The sequence below is a fragment of the Oncorhynchus kisutch genome, linkage group LG6, assembly GCF_002021735.2.
Source record: "Oncorhynchus kisutch isolate 150728-3 linkage group LG6, Okis_V2, whole genome shotgun sequence".
NCBI classification, from domain to species: Eukaryota; Metazoa; Chordata; class Actinopteri; order Salmoniformes; family Salmonidae; genus Oncorhynchus; species Oncorhynchus kisutch.
The window spans coordinates 81,003,804-81,021,029 of NC_034179.2; the positions used below are offsets into that span (position 1 = coordinate 81,003,804).

Sequence of the window (17,226 nt, forward strand, 5' to 3'; positions counted from 1 at the left end):
TCCAACCTGTCAGAGCTTCAGAGGATCTGCAGAGAAGAATGGGAGAAACTCCCCAAATACAGATGTGCCATGCTTGTAGCGTCATACCCAAGAAGACTCAAGGATGTAATCACTGCCTAAGGTGCTTCAACAAAGTACTGAGTAAAGCGTCTGAATACTTACGTAAATGTCATATTTCCATTTCTTTTAAGCAATACAAAAATGTCTAAAAACCTGTTTTTGCTTTGTCATTATGGGGTATTATGTTTAGATTGATGAGGCGGGAAAAAAAAACAATTTAATAAATTTTAGAATAAGGCTGTAACGTAACAGAATGTGGAAAAGTTCAAGGGGTCTGAATAATTTCTGTATATGTACTGATGTGTGAGTAACTGTCAGTAATGTGTGTAACTGTCAGTAATGTGTGTAACTGTCAGTAATGTGTGTAACTGTCAGTAGGACCTTTTTGTTTGTTCTATTGCTCTTATTTTAAATGTGTGTAGTTCAGTCCTTGAGCTGTTCTTGTCTATTGATGTTCTGTATTATGTAATGTTTTGTGTGGACCCCAGGAAGAGTAGCTGCCTCTTCAGCAACAGCTAATGGGGATCCTAATAAAATACCACAACAAAAAACAGTGAGGAAAGTAGAGGATGGTGAGCAACGGGTGAGGGAGCCTGAGAGGATCCCTGTGAATATTGGGACAGTACAGAGTAACCCAAACAGTTTGTGCTTTAGTAAGGTTGACTTCTTGGCATTTATTGCTATGGTCATTACTGCACAGATGGAAAGGAAATCCCAGGAGACTGATTTGGTGTTAGAAGCACGTTTTGGGTGTTGAGATTTTAGTGCAGAAGAACTACAGGGGTATTTGAGAGAAGGGGTTCCAGCCTCCCAGTGTGACGGCCTGGTGTAGGATGTTAGGGCCAAAGTAGTGTGAAGGGTGGTGGGTTTGTTGGGGATAGTGGTGTATATCTAGGGGTAGATGGTGGTGCAATTCATTTTTTTCCCCAATTTCACTTTTTGTGAACAAAATGTGCAATTCACACTCCGACCTGTGAACGGCAGCAATATGCAACAAAGCTTATAGTCTGCCGGAAATCAACTCTTTACGGTACTTTTCCACTTCCTTTTTCTACGGCGCTTTTAGAAGAAAATTGTGACTCGGCTGATTTGCCGAATAAAAGCTGCCGTTTGGTCGTCACAATCTTAAAGGTGAGATTCGAATAAGACATATAAAGATGTATGAACATGTCATGTTTACAATGATGTTTAGGGTAAACATCGTGTGAGATGTACTCGAGTGGATGCTACTGCCACCGCCGTTAGCTTAGCAGATTGCTATCTGCCACCTGGCTAACGAGCTAGCAAGCATGCTGGTTAGCTTGCCATAGTGTCCCTATGGAAACAGAACGTAGTTGCGCTCACTTGTTGATATCCCCGATTAATGTCCCCTTACTAGATTTGGGTGTTGTGACATTTTTAGTTAGCTAAGTTAGTTAACTAGGTCGCCTGCTAATATAATGCTAGCTGGCTAACGTTAGCAAGCTTAGGCTAGGGTATTGTAGATAACGACGTTAGCTATAACTTGTACATTGCATTCTCTGCATGATTATTACTTATGCAATATGCAAATAGTCTATCGATGGCAGTTTCTTAGCAATCCAATGGTTATGTGTCCTGGGTCCGTGATGACGAGGCCACTGCGCAAACTGAAATGACTATCTAATGTTAGTGCATTGCTGAGTGAAAACAGTGCTGTTCATTGACATTGTCTGAGACCCTGCGGCCTAGGTTACTAATCGTATCATCCACTTGCGTATGTACACCACATTTCTATCTAATATACATAGTATGAGGTAACTAGATATTGTTCAAATCTGTGTTTCGTTTGAAATGTTTACAACATCTGCCCAAACCTCAGACCATGGCGAAGTTCCATGCCCCTGAGATCCAGGACAATCCCTCTGGGTGGGGTCCCTGTGCTGTCCCTGAGAAGTTTAAGGACATGCCCTACCAGCCCTTTAGCAAAGGAGACCGTCTGGGAAAGGTTGGTCTTCCTCTGCTGCCTCTCACCTTTAATTATAAACAGCAGTTTGCCCTGCTTCAAGAGGAGGAAATTAGGCTGACTGATTTACTTTTCTGTCCATCTGTGCAGGTGGCTGATTGGACAGGAGCAACCTACCAGGACAAGAGATACACAAGTGTGTTAAATTGTATTGTAGGATTCACGATAATAACATGATATGGTGTAAACATAATCCACAATATATTGCCTATTCTAAATGCCTATTCAATATTGATTTTGAGGTATTTCAGACCATGGGATGCCATCATTTGACATTTGGTTGTATGTTTTGACAGACAAGTATTCATCTCAGTTTGGGGGTGGTAGTCAGTATGCCTACTTCCATGAGGAGGATGAGACGAGCTTCCAGCTGGTGGACACTGCCAAGACGCAGAAGACTGCCTACCAGAGGAACCGCATGAGGTTTGCACAGGTACAAGACTAACCTGCTCGACCATACATACACACACAGTACCCCAAAAAACCTTTTCTGTGTCACCTTTTCTTTAACAGGATGTTTTGTTCTGTTTTTACAGAGGAATCTGCGCAGGGACAAGGACCGCAGGAACCTGACCCAGTTCAATATGCAGACCCTCCCAAAGAGTGCCAAGCAGAAGGAGCGGTGAGCTGCCTGCCTGCAGTTTAGCCAATCCACTTCTAATGTGGCTTTCTAAAACGCATGTTGTTCTCTGGTTCTCTCTATAACTCTGTCTAATCTCATGTGGCTCTGTCCAGGGATCGCATGCGCCTACAGAAAAAGTTCCAGAAGCAGTTTGGCGTCCGTCAGAAGTGGGACCAGAAATCCCAGGTATGGGAAGATCAACAACATCAGTGCACCTCCGGACATCTGAACCGTATTGTGATACTCCTCAGATAACATCTGATGTAGTCGTATGAAGTTTCTGGCAACAGTCTTCCCAAACACCTGCTAACGCTACCATACGTGCCTGTCTCTCCTCCCTCCCCTTTCCCTTTCCCCCCTCATACCTTTCATTTCAAGGCCCAGTTGAAACCCCGAGACTCGTCGGTGGAGGTCCGGAGTGACTGGGAGGTGAAGGAGGAGATGGACTTCCCCAGGCTGATGAAGATGAGATACATGGAGGTGGAAGACCCCACTGACATGTGAGTGACTAATCAACACTGCACCTGTGCTCAATCCGGGGAGAACGACTGCCCCCTCACATTGAGTTCAAGTTGATGGACGACCGTGGTACTGCAGGCATTGTTCCCACATAACAGTATCCCCCATTATAGTGAAAGGGGAAATGGTGCTCTTTGTGGTCAGTATTCGTAGATGTAATTCAACAAAATATTCAAACACAATTATGGTACTAATAATGGCTTCTATTTCCTTGAACCGATTACTTTAAAATCACAGACAAAGTTATAAGAATAATCTAGATGCTAATGGCAGCCTGCAGTCCTCTATCGGCCTTCAACTTGAGATACTCCATGAGAGGGAGCAGCACTGAGCTAGCTTTCAACGACACTTCATAGAGTAGGTTTCCAACAACTCCTCTGTGTAAAAGGATGGTGACATGCTGAAATGACACTTCCTTATCATGAAATGCGCCACTGAGCATTCTCATAGGAAACAATGGGGTGATGTCATCGATGGCTTTGTCCATATTTTTTACAGTCTGTCTCACAGTTCAGAACAAAACCCACAGTCTGAATAACATGATGTTCAAGTTGCTTTTCACCTGCAATGAGTCTAGTCTGTTTTTTCCCTTTGTTTCTACTGGAAGACAATATCATATCCACGTAAAGTCAGTTGATTTCCTTTCTCCCTCAGTGAGTGCTGTGGTGCGTTGGAGTACTACGACAAGGCCTTCGACCGCGTCACCACTCGCAACGAGAAGCCTCTCAAGAGCATCAAGAGGATCTTTCACACAGTCACCACCACCGACGACCCTGTCATCCGCAAGGTACACCCTCTCAATTCCACACTTACAGCACTGTGCCAGGTACAATAAGCCAGAGCAACATATTATTGATTCAGTCCTGTTTTGTCTGCACATTCTTGTCCAGAACTAATGGTTTCACACATTTCAGAAACAAAAACATGATTATTACAATGTCTACTGCCCTGTAGAGTGTGTTCTCTGCTCTGATGTAAATCCTTCCCTATACCCTCCTCTCTGCAGTTGGCTAAGACCCAGGGCAATGTGTTTGCCACTGATGCCATCCTGGCCACCCTGATGTGCTGCACGCGCTCAGTCAACTCCTGGGACATTATTGTGCAGAGAGTGGGCAACAAGCTCTTCTTTGACAAGAGAGACAACTCTGACTTTGGTGAGGCTTTCTCAAGTTAATCTATTCAGCTGTTGGTCCAACTCTGACTGGTCAAGGATGTCTTGTTTACTAGTGAATCAGTAGTTATACCTTATATCAAACTCTCTAATATTTAAGTCTTTTTATAATGCCAATGTTTAGGGGTGTGTTCGGTTTTTGTGCATTCGGCTCATCTAACCATCTGTAACTGTACATGTCAGATCTGTTGACGGTGAGTGAGACTGCCAACGAGCCACCACAGGATGAGGGCAACTCCTTCAACTCGCCCCGTAACCTGGCCATGGAGGCTACCTACATCAACCATAACTTCAGCCAGCAGTGTCTGCGCATGGTAAGACCACTACAATTATACACCAATGGACATGTCTAGTAACATTCCTTCAATGTGAGTGGGATGTGGAAAAAGTCCAAGCATTTCTGCATTTGTAAAGAATAAATATGAATTGGATGTTAATTCTTTCAGTTCTAATAGGATGCCGTGTCTTTGTTTCCCCTCAGGGCGGGGAGAGGCACAAGTTCCCTAACCCCAACCCATTTGTAGAGGAGGACATAGACAAGAGTGAGGTGGCCTCTGTTGCCTACAGGTGGGTACTGACCCGTGCTGCTCTCACTACTGCAGACCATCTAATCATTCAGACCATCTAATCACAGCTTGTTAATTCACATCTGTAAGTAATGGATCCATGTGATTGATCCATGTGATGTGTCCTGCTGGACTCTGGGTTAGTGTTGAGGGGTGTAGCCCTGTAAACTCACCTGTTTCTGTCTCAGGTACCGCCGCTGGAAGCTGGGGGAGGACATTGACCTGATTGTACGCTGTGAGCACGATGGAGTGATGACCGGGGCCAACGGAGAGGTGTCCTTCATCAATGTCAAGACCCTCAACGAGTGGGACTCCCGGGTAAGAGAAGGAACGAGTGATGACAGAAAAGACAGTACTAGATATTTGATGCTATCTCTGGGGATGAAATGCAGTGTTAACTCTAATGCTTAATGTTGTTTGTTCTTGTCTTAAGCACTGTAATGGAGTGGACTGGCGTCAGAAGCTGGACTCTCAGAGAGGAGCTGTTCTGGCCACTGAGCTAAAGAACAACAGCTACAAACTGGCCCGCTGGACCTGCTGTGCCATGCTGGCTGGCTCAGAGTACCTCAAGCTAGGGTCAGTGCAACTATATACTAGAGGTCGACCGATTATGATTTTTCAACGCCGATACCGATTTATTGGAGGACCAAAAAAGCCGATAGCGATTAATCGGCCGGTTTAAAAAATAAATAAATAATAATATATATTTATTTGTAATAATGACAATTACAACAATACTGAATGAACACTTATTTTAACTTAATATAATACATCAATAAAATCAATTTAGCCTCAAGTAAATAATGAAACATGCTCAATTTGGTTTAAATAATGCAAAAACAAAGTGTTGGAGAAGAAAGTAAAAGTGCAATATGTGCTATGTAAAAAAGCTCAAGTTTAAGTTCCTTGCTCAGAACATGAGAACATATGAAAGCTGGTGGTTCCTTTTAACATGGGTCTTCAATATTCCCAGGTAAGAAGTTTTAGGTTGTAGTTATTATAGGAATTATAGGACTATTTCTCTCTCTACCATTTGTATTTCATTAACCTTTGACTATTGGATGTTCTTATAGGCACTTTAGTATTGCCAGTGTAACAGTATAGCTCTCGCTCCTCCCTGGCCTCGAACCAGCAACACAATGACAACAGCCATCATCGAAGCAGCGTTACCCATGCAGAGCAAGGGGAACAACTACTAGAAGGCTCAGAGCGAGTGATGTTTGAAACACTATTAGCGCGCGCTAACTAGCTAGCCATTTCACTTCGGTTACACCAGCCTCATCTCGGGAGTTGATAGACTTGAAGTCATAAACAGCGCAATGCAAAACGCACGAAAGTGCTGTTTGAATGAATGTTTACGCCCCTGCTTCTGCCTACCACCGCTCAATCAGATACTTGTATGTTCAGTCAGATTATATGCAACGCAGGACACGCTAGATAATATCTAGTAATATCATCAACCATGTGTAGTTAACTAGTGATTATGATTGATTGTTTTTTATAAGATAAGTTTAATGCTAGCTAGCAACTTACCTTGGCTTACTGCATTTGCGTAACAGGCAGTCTCCTTGTGGAGTGCAACGAGAGAGAGGCAGGTGGTTATTGTGTTGGACTAGTTAACTGCAAGATTGGATCCCCCGAGCCGACAAGGTGAAAATCTGTCGTTCTGCCCCTGAACGAGGCAGTTAACCCACCATTCCTAGGCCGTCATTGAACATAAGAATGTGTTCTTAACTGACTTGCCTAGTTAAATAAAGGTATACAAAAAAATCGGCGCCCAAAAATAGAGATTTCCGATTGTTATAAACTTGAAATCGGCCTTAATTACTCGGCCATTCCGATTAATCGGTCGACCTCTACTATATACTGTTCACAGCAACAACTTTTCCCCTTCAAATTGTCCATAAATTGACTTGGTTATGATCTGAATAGCTTGGTACATCCCCTGTTATAAAACAATTCAACTGACCTCCATCAGTTAAATCCCCTGCCCTCCCGTCTCCAGGTACGTGTCTCGTTATCATGCGAAGGACTCTGCGCGCCACGTGGTCCTGGGCACCCAGCAGTTCCAGCCCACTGAGTTTGCCAGCCAGATCAACTTGAGCATGGAGAATGCCTGGGGCATCCTACGCTGCGTCATCGACATCTGCCGCAAGCTGGAGGAGGGCAAGTACCTTATCCTCAAGGACCCCAACAAGGTGAGCCCGGGACTGCTGACCATTGAGACTCTGTGACCGCTGACCATGGAGCAGAGCATGCCCTTGACTGTTTCTGTAGAGCGCTGCCAATGACTTGAAAGACTAGTACTTGTCTCTGCAACTTGTAGTAGTTGATTTCCCCCATTGTCTGACAGTGTCTGCACACAGAGCCCTAGAAATGTTAGTGTTCCTTAGTCAATATTATCATTGTGTTTGTGTGCTTTTGCCAACAGCAAGTGATTCGCGTGTATAGCTTGCCTGACGGGACCTTCAGCTCGGATGAAGATGAGGAAGATGATGATGATGATGAAGAGGACGAGGAGGAGGAAGGTGAGGACTGCCACCATTGCACTATGCGGTACCTGTACAATGTTTACAGGGCATTCGGAAAGTATTCAGACCCCTTCACTTTTTCCACATTTTGCTACGTTACAGCCTTATTCTAAAATTAAATAAATTGATTTTTTTTCCATCAATGTACACACACTACCCCATAATGAGAATTTGAAAACAGGTTTTAGAATTATTTGCAAATTAAAAATAAAACATACATTTTTTACATAACTATTCAGAGCCTTTGGTATGAGACTTGAAATTGAGCTCCGACGCATTCTGTTTTCATTGATCATCCTTGAGCTGTTTCTACAACTTGATTGGAGTCCACTTGTGGTAAATTCAATTGATTGGACATGATTTGGAAAGGCACACATCTGTCTATATAAGGTCCCACAGCTGACAGTGCATGTCAAAGCAAAAACCAAGCCATGAGGTCGAAGGAATTGTCCGTAGAGCTCCGAGACAGGATTGTCTCAAGGCACCGATCTGGGGAAGAGTACCAAAAAATGTCTGCAGCATTGAAGTTCCACAAGAACACAGTGGACTCCATTTTTAAATGGAAGAAGTTTGAAACCACCAAGACTCTTCCTAGAGCTGGCCACCCGGGCCAACCTGGGGACACGGGCCTTGGTCAGGGAGGTGACCAAGAACACGATGGTCACTGACAGAGCTCAAGAGTTCTTCTGTGGAGATGGGAGAACCTTCCAGAAGGACAACCAACTTCGCAGCACTCCAACAATCAGGCCTTTATGGCCAGAAATAAGGCACTCCTCAGCATTAGGGACTGGAAGACTAGTCAAGATCGAGGGAAAGATGAACAAAGCAAAGTACACAGATCCTTGATGAAAACCTGCTCAGGACCTCAGACGTGAGCGAATGGTCACCTTAACAGGACAGCGACCCTAAGCACACAGCCAAGACAACGCAGGAGTGGCTTCGGGACAAGTCTCTGAATGTTGTTGAGTGGCTCAGACTTGAAGCCGATCGAACGTCTAGAGAGACCTGAAAATAGGTGTGCAGCGACGCTCCCCGGCCAACCTGACAGGGCTTGAGAGGCACTGCAGAGAAAAATGTGAGAAACTCCCCAAATACAGGTGGCCAAGCTTGTAGCATCATACCCAAGAAGACTCAACAATGTAATTGCTTCCTACGGTGCTTCAACAAAGTACTGAGTAAAGGTTCTGAATACTTAAGTAAATGTGATATCAGTTTTTCCCCCGTTTAAAAAAAATTAAAATTGCAAAAATGTCAACCTGTTTTTGCTGTGTCATTATGGGGTATTGGGTATAGATTGAGGGGGGGACAATGTAATCCATTTCAGAATAAGGCTGGAACAAAATGTGGGAAAAGTGAAGGGGTCTGAATACTTTCCAAAGGCACTGTATATATTACAATGTGTGGTCTTAAATTATTTATTTGATTGTCTTCTGTCTAATGGTTTGTAAGTAATGTGATTTAAGTTTACTTCATTTACAATACGTTTAGCATATTCTGAATTGTTTTCTCTTCCCCCTTATTTCTCTCTACTTCCTGTCCTCTTTTTCTAGATGAACAAGAACCCTAAAGGTGTGGCAATTGCACTAGTGACCAGGTGGCCTGCATCACACAGAAAATACTCCTCGTTACATTCAAATAAAGATCTGAGAAACTGGCTCTTGTTTCCATTTATTTTGTCCTACTGAAAAATAATCACTAAGCAGGCATGAGTCATCAAAATGAGTCAAGGATTCCTATTCTGCTCTTCTGTGAAGTGTATATATTGTTAATAGCAATTGAGGTTTCTGGTATATTTAGACATTTGATGTTTCTGTATACAGGTTGAGTGAATGGTTACTGGGTAGTTGGTGAGGGCAGAGCTACATCAATCTGTATGCTGATCTGTGTCCCAGATGACTTCCAAGGCATGTCACCCATCTACTCCTCAAACACCTGGTCAAAGCTGAGCTACTGTGAAGGTGTTCTTCCAGTCAATGCTTTTATTTGCCAAATAATTCATATGTAGCTGTTTGAGATCTTCAAACATAATGCCATATGAACTTCATTCTTTACTAAGGGTGAGCTCTTACATTCAATCTCGTTTGCCAGAGATGTGTGACTGATAAGTGAGTCTGTTTCGTTATCGCCAGGGCCCTGTCCAGAAACTACCCCTCCTAACTCATCTGGCACTGAGCCAGTGTCCAGAAGCTTGAGTCTCCCTCAAGCACAAAGAAGCTGTTCCCATAGAGTATCGTTTGGGGCTGTATCACAGCCAGACTTATGGCTATAGACCGTAAGCCATTCAGACAAGATGTCCCAAGATGGGAGGGAGAGGACCGGAGAAAACAGCGGTTGTATACATTGTTCTGATGAAAGTGGATTATATTTGGCGGCACTGGTTGTGTGTTGCCATATCATACAAGTATGATAAACGGTGGATTTAGATGAGGTCATGGTGGAAATGGAAGCTCAGATTTTCAACCAGGTCTGTTTTTTGATCTATCCTGGCAAAACTAGAAACAGGAAGTGAAAACACTGCAGTCAGATAAACTGTCCTGACAGTCTCTCAATACAATGATTGTAGTGATCTCGTGAGTGATTTTCATTGACAGCTATAATACATACTGTGAGAAAAGGTTGTTTAAAGATATATGCAATGCAATATAACTATGCTATTCTGTTTGTTCATTTAGGCCAAGCAGTTCCTCTCTTTGAAGTCTCAGGGTTGCGAATACTCTTTATCGGAGAGAGGTGGGGAAGAGTGCTGTGGTACATGGCATCCTAGGCAGAAGGGGTGTTTAACGTGGTGTGGGTGAGAACCAAGGAGGCGGTGAGGAGGCAGGGCAAGGATGCCGAGAGCCAGATGCCTAGTTGGGAGGGGTTCCCCTCCAGGGGCTTCTCTCTGGGGGTCCGGAGGGACATTGTCCACAACGGTCCTGGAGGAGGCCAGGATCATTGATGTCTGGTATTAAATTGTCACGAGGAGAATGCAGTACCAAAGACCACCTTTTATTTTTATATATATATATATTATATAAAAATACATTTCCCCCTTCAGAATACCAGCAAGTAGGCCTATTATTAACACAAAAAAGGCCAGACATGATCAGTCCCTTTCCATTTCATAACATTTCCACAGAAGTCAACATCAGAATAAATTGTACTAACATGTTTCATTGCCTGTTAGCAAGACATCTTCAACTACTGCTGAAGTGAGGAATGTGAGTCTTCTGTGTATGAAGGTACAAGTCAGCATCACAATCATAGAAACATTATTACATTTCAGTATTTTGACTGAACACATCATTGTAAACAGGGCATGACATTAAACAGACTACTCTGAAAAAGTAAACTGAATACATTTCATCAAATTACCTTAATTTTAGTTTTATAGACTCGTGTATAGAATGATAAATAAAAATGAAAAAAGTGCTTTGTGTCATCTATTTTTGACTGTTGAACATTACAAGTGCCACTGTACAGTATGTTTGAGAGGCCCTAACTTAAAACTGGTAAGTATTTGATGTTGTCCTACTGCGTGATACACATTGATTTTTTCTCTTTCAGATTATGCTCCAGAGGGTAAAATGGCTGCTCCAGGATTCTCTGGCACTTCCTGGACTTCCAAATTCCTCTACACAGCGAGTCATGGATCCTCTGCCAGGAGTCCAACTCTGTGCGCCACAATGCTGATCTGGCACGGATGAGCTGGGAGAACTCACTCTTGCTGCCTTTGGCCAGGCTGACGCTGTCTTTACAGATGAAGAAGACATCCAGGCCAATGAAGAGGGCGTTGAGAGTGATAAAACCAGCCCGCGCCGAGCTGGAGAGGGCTCGTGGGGTGCCTTTGGCCACCTGTCCAATGTCCGGGATGTCCCCTGCTAGCTTGGGTAGGTTTCGTGCTGCTTTGCCTTCCTGGAGCACCAGCTTACCAGCGCTTGCGATCAGATCTTCATTTGCAAAGGTCTTCACACTCAGAGCTGAGGCACAGTCTATTATGGTGTCGATGCCTTTTCTGATGGCCCCGGCTGTGAAAATCACGTTCCCTGCTCCCAGCACGACATCCACCCTGCTTTTCCCCAGGATGGGCTCCATATTCCTGGCCACATCCTCCAGACACTCCTGAAGACTCTCCACGTCCTCCATGAAACTCTGGAATATTTCACTGGCTTTCTTCTCATGGATGCTATTGACCTTCATTTCTGTGATACCAGTGGTTATACTGTTGACCCCACTGGTGACCCCCAGGCTGGCCCCTGCAATTGTGAGGGCCAGTGACACTCCACCAGTGACAGGGGTCAGGGCTAAGCCCACGATGGTTAGGATCCCTCCAGCCACCCCCACTGAGCTGCCTGCCACACTGGAGATCTTAGCCCCCAGCTTCATCCTGTCCAGCTGCACAGCATTCTCCTCCAACTCGGTCAGAAACTGCTCCATCCTGGGTCGGCACTGGCTGAACTGACCAATGAAGCGCTGAGCAGCCCCTTGGAACAGGAATGTCAGTCTGAGGTTCTGGTCCATCCTGGGGAGATGGATTCAACATCTATTTACTGTATACCAGTAAACATAGTTCTTGCTCAAAAATATCAATAGAAGTTTAAAGAGAACAACCAAACTAACCTTACCTGATATCACTCAGCTGATTCAAATGGTCCAGCATCTTTTGTATGGACTCTTCCCGCACATCAGCACCAAGGTTGACCACAGGGATGTCATTCTTCTTTTTCCAAAACAGCATTTGACTGATGTAGCTACTGTAGCAATGCATATTAATTTCAACATTACATTATATTCATTAGATTATTATGTGGCGTTTGAATTATATCACAAAAGCCCAATAACCTTGTCAAATGACATCTGAGAAGGCCAAAAATGAAAGAAAAATAGTACAACTGTGCTAATATAATATAAAATGCTGGTTTTGAGGGATCTTACCCAAGTCTACTCTCAGGCTGTTGTCTGATCTGTAATCTAGAAGGAGAGAATTGACATCAAGTGTTTCTAAAATGGCAATGATGAACATTACATACGTTAATGTTGAAGAAATTGTGATGGGAGCTCCACTTACCCCTTCTCCATCCTTTTACAGACCTGCTGGCTGATTTTTATGTATCTGTCCAGTTGGCAGGCCAGCACCTCTACATTGAGGAGGCTGGGCATAAAGAAGGCCTTAGCATCCCTCTTAAAATGGATGAGGAGAGGGCAGGCCATTCTGGCAGCAATGATGACAGCCTGAACACTGGCAGGGCTCATCCCCTGAGGCAGACAGAGGAACCTGTTCTCCTCAAACACCAACAGACAGGTGACCGCCAGACACTCCACAGCATTCAGGAAGTAATCCAGCTTCTCCAGGCCTCCCAGAGTGTCCTTTAGTACAGCTCCCAGCTCCTTCTCCAGCTCCTCACGCCTACTGTCTGCAGTCACCTGGGTCAGACCGCTCCATACGAACTCCCCAAACGCCTTGGCCTTGGTCGCCGACTTACGGACATGGTTGAACTTAAGGTCAATTCTCTCTGCCCTCTCCTTGATGTCCCTCATCATTTCCAGTTCTGTCTCCCTCTGAAGGGCCCATTTGGAATGCCTGTCACAGAACTCCCTCACTGTGTGAATGTTGCTGAGGGTGTCTGAGATGTACTGGACCAAGAGCTCCCTTGTTATCTCTAATCTGTAACAAAAGAGGGATTCAGATAGGAGCTTTACCATTGAATTCAGGATAATCACTATATCAAATTACAAAGTTGTAGATTTAGAGTGCCTATCCAACTTTACACTTTTATTGAATGGCCTTCATTGAAAACCTTGGATTCTTTGTCAACACTGCCCTCTGTTGTCTATGTAAAGTAATCCAACAACTCTCTCCTTTTTTTGCCACAGTTATTTATGGCCCTCAGTTATTAATAGTCTCACCGTGACATGGCGCTCTCCCTGCGTTTTGACATTTCCCAGTTTGGTTGATATTGTTTCTGAACAGAATTCGTCTTGTATTGGACATGTCCATTAACTGTGGATCAAATAGTCAACAATCATGAAAAATTGAAGTGTACATTTCTCTGCTGAAATCATTTAGAATCAGGATTTACAGACATGGAATGGCTTACGTGGGCAAACATGTTTAGATACTTTTCGAAATACAACATTTCTTTCGTGTAAAAAAAAATGGATTTATTAAACCTCACTCACCTTGACAAAGACCCTACTGCACGCAGACAAAACTGAAATGTAGTCTCTTTAAATGGGTCAACATGCTTCGACTCGACTGGGGAATAGCCAAGTACCAAACGAGCAGGGTTGCCAGGTCCAGCTAAAATAACTAGATCAATGACCAGTCAAAACCTGCCCACAGGTCCTGAAAACTAACCCACATGTTGCAGCAAGAGAGGAGTTGCCACATTTATCCAATGAAGCTTTTTTTTCACAACATTATGGAGCGAATTAAGAAGGAATATCGACGCAATTTGTAATGACCTAGGCTAAGAAGCAACATTCGGTTTTTCATCAAAATAATAATTCTTCCAAGTTTAAGAATATGTCACCATATACCACAAACCTCTGTGGCGACTTATTGCCATTATAATCATGTTACCAACGTAATGAGAACAGTAAAAAGTAATTTATTGTCATACCCGTGGTACACGGTCTGATATACCAAGTGTTCAACCAATCAGCATTTAGGGCTCAAACCACCCAGTTTATAATAGTAAATAAATTCAGTTTGCACATGTGCATAACTATAGATAAATCCAACAGGAGAGTTTGAGGAGAGTTTGCGTGATGAACGTTGGACAGAGGATCTCGAAATCTCTGTACAAGAAATACTTAGACAAACTTCGAAAATATTATATTAGGCTATTTTCTGGCAATTGTGCCTTTATTATGTGCAAGATGTTAAGACTACAAAACAATCCGTGGTGATTTTAGCATGTAAATCTTGGTGGGGCAACAACATCAAAAAGTGTGATGCATGCCAGCAAAGCCACTACACAACACAACACTAAGCAATACATTAATTGCACTATACCACTGCTATACCACGTGGCTGTCAGCGGAGCCTTGTCTGGCAGCGAAACAGTTAATTCAGCCTAATTTACTGCCTTTAAAAAATATATAGCTGATATGGCTGACTTGCTAAATAAAGGGGGCATATAATCAGACAATGAAAGCTCTTACAATATTCAACGATCACGTCTCTCAAAAACAGGTTATAGGCTACATGTGCACCACCAAGTCAGAACATTAGGCTAAATTAAGAGGTGAAAATTATTATGGTGAGGCACAGGGGCTACTAACAGCTTACTACACAACATACACTTAGTATTACATTCTTAGTTACAGTATACATATCTTCCTGGCATATTACATAATTTATGCAGCAGCATACAATACATTTTTGGATGCACCTTGTTGTGCTGTGCTCACTTGAACAGGAAGGTCCTTCATGGCCAATATTTTTTTATTCAACTTTGTCATCAAAGTCTGGAATTCTCTGAATTCATGGTGCTTTCAAGACAACTGGGAACTCAAAGAAGAAGTTGAATCACGATGATGTCAGTGATCTTCAGGTAGTAGCTCTAGAAAGAGGCCCAAGTTCCTGATTTACAATTCTGAGTTGGATGAAAGTTCAAAACCTATTTTCCCAGTTGCAGCTCAGATTATGCAGTCCCGAGTTAACAGTTGTTTTGAGAGCGGCACAAATTATGCATCATTGACATCATGGCCAATTTTTTATTGAACTAGACAAGTCAGTTAAGAACAAATTCTTATTTACACTGGGTTAACTGCCTTGTTCAGGGGCAGAATGAAATAACTTGACCTTGTCAGCTCAGAGATTTGATCTAGCAACATTTCAGTTACTGGCCCAACCTGCCACCAACGTTGAATGTTTATCATTTTAAACTAGGAAAAGATTCTTATTCTTAGACCACACAGCTACAGGCATTCCACTGAATAGCAGGCTAATGATTGCTTTGCATGCTTTCAGTTAGCCACTGATTCCTTCCAAACCACTCATTGTTGAATTTGCAATTTCCAACTTGTTGTGTAATGGCCAATGAGCATTGCTACATTTTATCAATATTTCTCTTCATATTTTTTTTACCTTTATTTAACTAGGTAAGTCAGTTAAGAACAAATTCTTATTTACAATGACGGCCTAGGAACAGTGAGTTAACTGCCTTGTTCAGGGGCAGAACGACAGATTTTTTACCTTGCCAGCTCGGGGATTCAATCTAGCAACTTTTTGGTTACTGGCCCAACGCTCTAACCACTAGGCTACCTGCCCCCCCATATGACAAGGATTAAAAAGGATTTGCCAGTAGATTGTCGACTTGATTTATGATGATTACTGCTAGTTAAGATTTTGAAAGTCCAATCAAAGCTACTGTAGATATAACATGATTTGATGTCATTTTATCTGTGGCCAATGACCTTGAGCCTTCTTGGATGGGCACTTCTAATGTAGCTCAATGGCAGCACCCAAGGGGCTAGAATTTTCGAGATCTACCCTTAGACTTGGCTGTGACATAGTGTCCACATGAATGACAGAACACTGAGACAATCACGGCGCAACACTCCGTATTTCCTGCTGGCTTGCACCACCACCACCACAGAAGCACTGAGTTAGGCTGAAACACCTGCATTTTGCAGTTGCCTTACTCAAGAAAACAAAAAGAGACCATGTTTGTATGTGGCTTTATTAACTCAATGATATATATTGTTTTACATTGTTTGCAAACTGACATGTGACACATGTTCATTCCAAAATAACATGCAAAACAGGCAAGCCCCCCCAAAACATAAACAGGTGGGGTTCTGACCCCCCTGCCCTGAATGACGGGTCGCCACTGCAAACAATTCTATATTGCCTATTTCCGAGACTGACTTGTTAAGTCAGTAGGCATAGGCTACCAACTAAAATCTGGGTTTATAATTGCAATTCAACTTTGCCATGGTCTGTTGAGCTAGATGCAGGTAGTCTGACCCCTGATAGGCCAACATCTCATTTCAGGGAAAAGTCCACAATGAAACTGACATTAAATGTGGAGAATGATACATTTGCGATAAAGCTGTGACCATGAACACAATTGATAACTTCCAATTTAATTAACTTGGCTGAAGTAATAGACTATCTATTAAATCCATCTGCCAGCTCCAGGTAGGCTACACAAGTTGCACAAATTTACTTGCAATGACTCCAGTAATATTGTCATTTCAACATATTTATTGTAATAGCCTACTTGATGGCCAACAGATACAAATGTATCCTTCTACACATTTAATGTCAGTAGCATGTGAGGGAGTTTCCACCTGAACAGCACTTGAGACCCAAGAACTGAGCATGAGTAAAACCCTTCCCATGATACTGTTTTCCATATTTTCCAGTGCTTTGCTGGCGTTATATCAGTTCTAGCATGTTAATATGTTTTTTGGAAAAGGGTTGGAAATAGGTATCTCTATAATGACCAATCTAATTATCCTACCTACAATGATCCTACCTACAATTATCCTACCTACAAGTTGTCACAAGGTGCTCTGCTGCAGGGCACTCTCATCCGGCCCACCTTCCACACCACTCCCTCAGTCAGCAACAGCTGGCTTGCTTACTGCCTGATAGTCAGTAGCAGCAGGTCACAGTAAAATATACTATATATATAGTTTTTTTTAAAGAGAAATGCCATGGCGGCCCGGCAGTGCAATTTAGAAGCAGCCCAAAAACCCACAACCCATGGCCAATACATTTTCACCCACGACATTGTTTTCATAGTAGCCCAATTGTCCGAAAACTGTGGACATGGTAA

At 43.0% G+C, this 17,226-nt stretch overlaps 2 protein-coding genes across 4 annotated transcripts; one reads left to right on the forward strand and one right to left on the reverse strand.

Moving 5' to 3' along the window:
- Positions 1–875: 875 nt before the first annotated feature.
- LOC109893571 (eukaryotic translation initiation factor 3 subunit D) lies at positions 876–9,108 on the forward strand. 2 transcript variants are annotated; one of them, XM_031827853.1, is made up of 16 exons: positions 876–1,191; positions 1,901–2,026; positions 2,135–2,180; positions 2,341–2,477; positions 2,581–2,666; positions 2,780–2,852; positions 3,051–3,166; positions 3,840–3,972; positions 4,192–4,339; positions 4,540–4,670; positions 4,838–4,923; positions 5,111–5,240; positions 5,356–5,498; positions 6,928–7,120; positions 7,354–7,450; positions 9,004–9,108. In XM_031827853.1, exons 2-16 carry the CDS (start codon positions 1,904–1,906, stop codon positions 9,018–9,020), a joined length of 1,659 nt encoding a protein of 552 aa, XP_031683713.1. In that variant the 5' UTR covers positions 876–1,191; positions 1,901–1,903; the 3' UTR covers positions 9,021–9,108. The 2 variants fall into 2 exon arrangements, with proteins under 2 accessions (XP_031683713.1, XP_031683711.1); XM_031827851.1 differs by having other exon boundaries at positions 1,061–1,191; positions 3,045–3,166.
- Positions 9,109–9,153: 45 nt separating this feature from the next.
- Positions 9,154–13,734, reverse strand: LOC109893570 (uncharacterized). Of its 2 annotated transcripts, none has more exons than XM_020486834.2 (6): positions 13,613–13,734; positions 13,340–13,433; positions 12,501–13,097; positions 12,368–12,403; positions 12,058–12,183; positions 9,154–11,954 (listed from the first exon to the last, which is right to left on the reverse strand). In XM_020486834.2, the coding sequence occupies exons 2-6, from the start codon at positions 13,369–13,371 to the stop codon at positions 10,964–10,966; spliced, it is 1,782 nt and encodes a 593-aa protein (XP_020342423.1). In that variant the 5' UTR covers positions 13,372–13,433; positions 13,613–13,734; the 3' UTR covers positions 9,154–10,963. The 2 variants fall into 2 exon arrangements, with proteins under 2 accessions (XP_020342423.1, XP_020342422.1); XM_020486833.2 differs by having other exon boundaries at positions 12,058–12,186.
- Between the last annotated feature and the right edge of the window lie 3,492 nt (positions 13,735–17,226).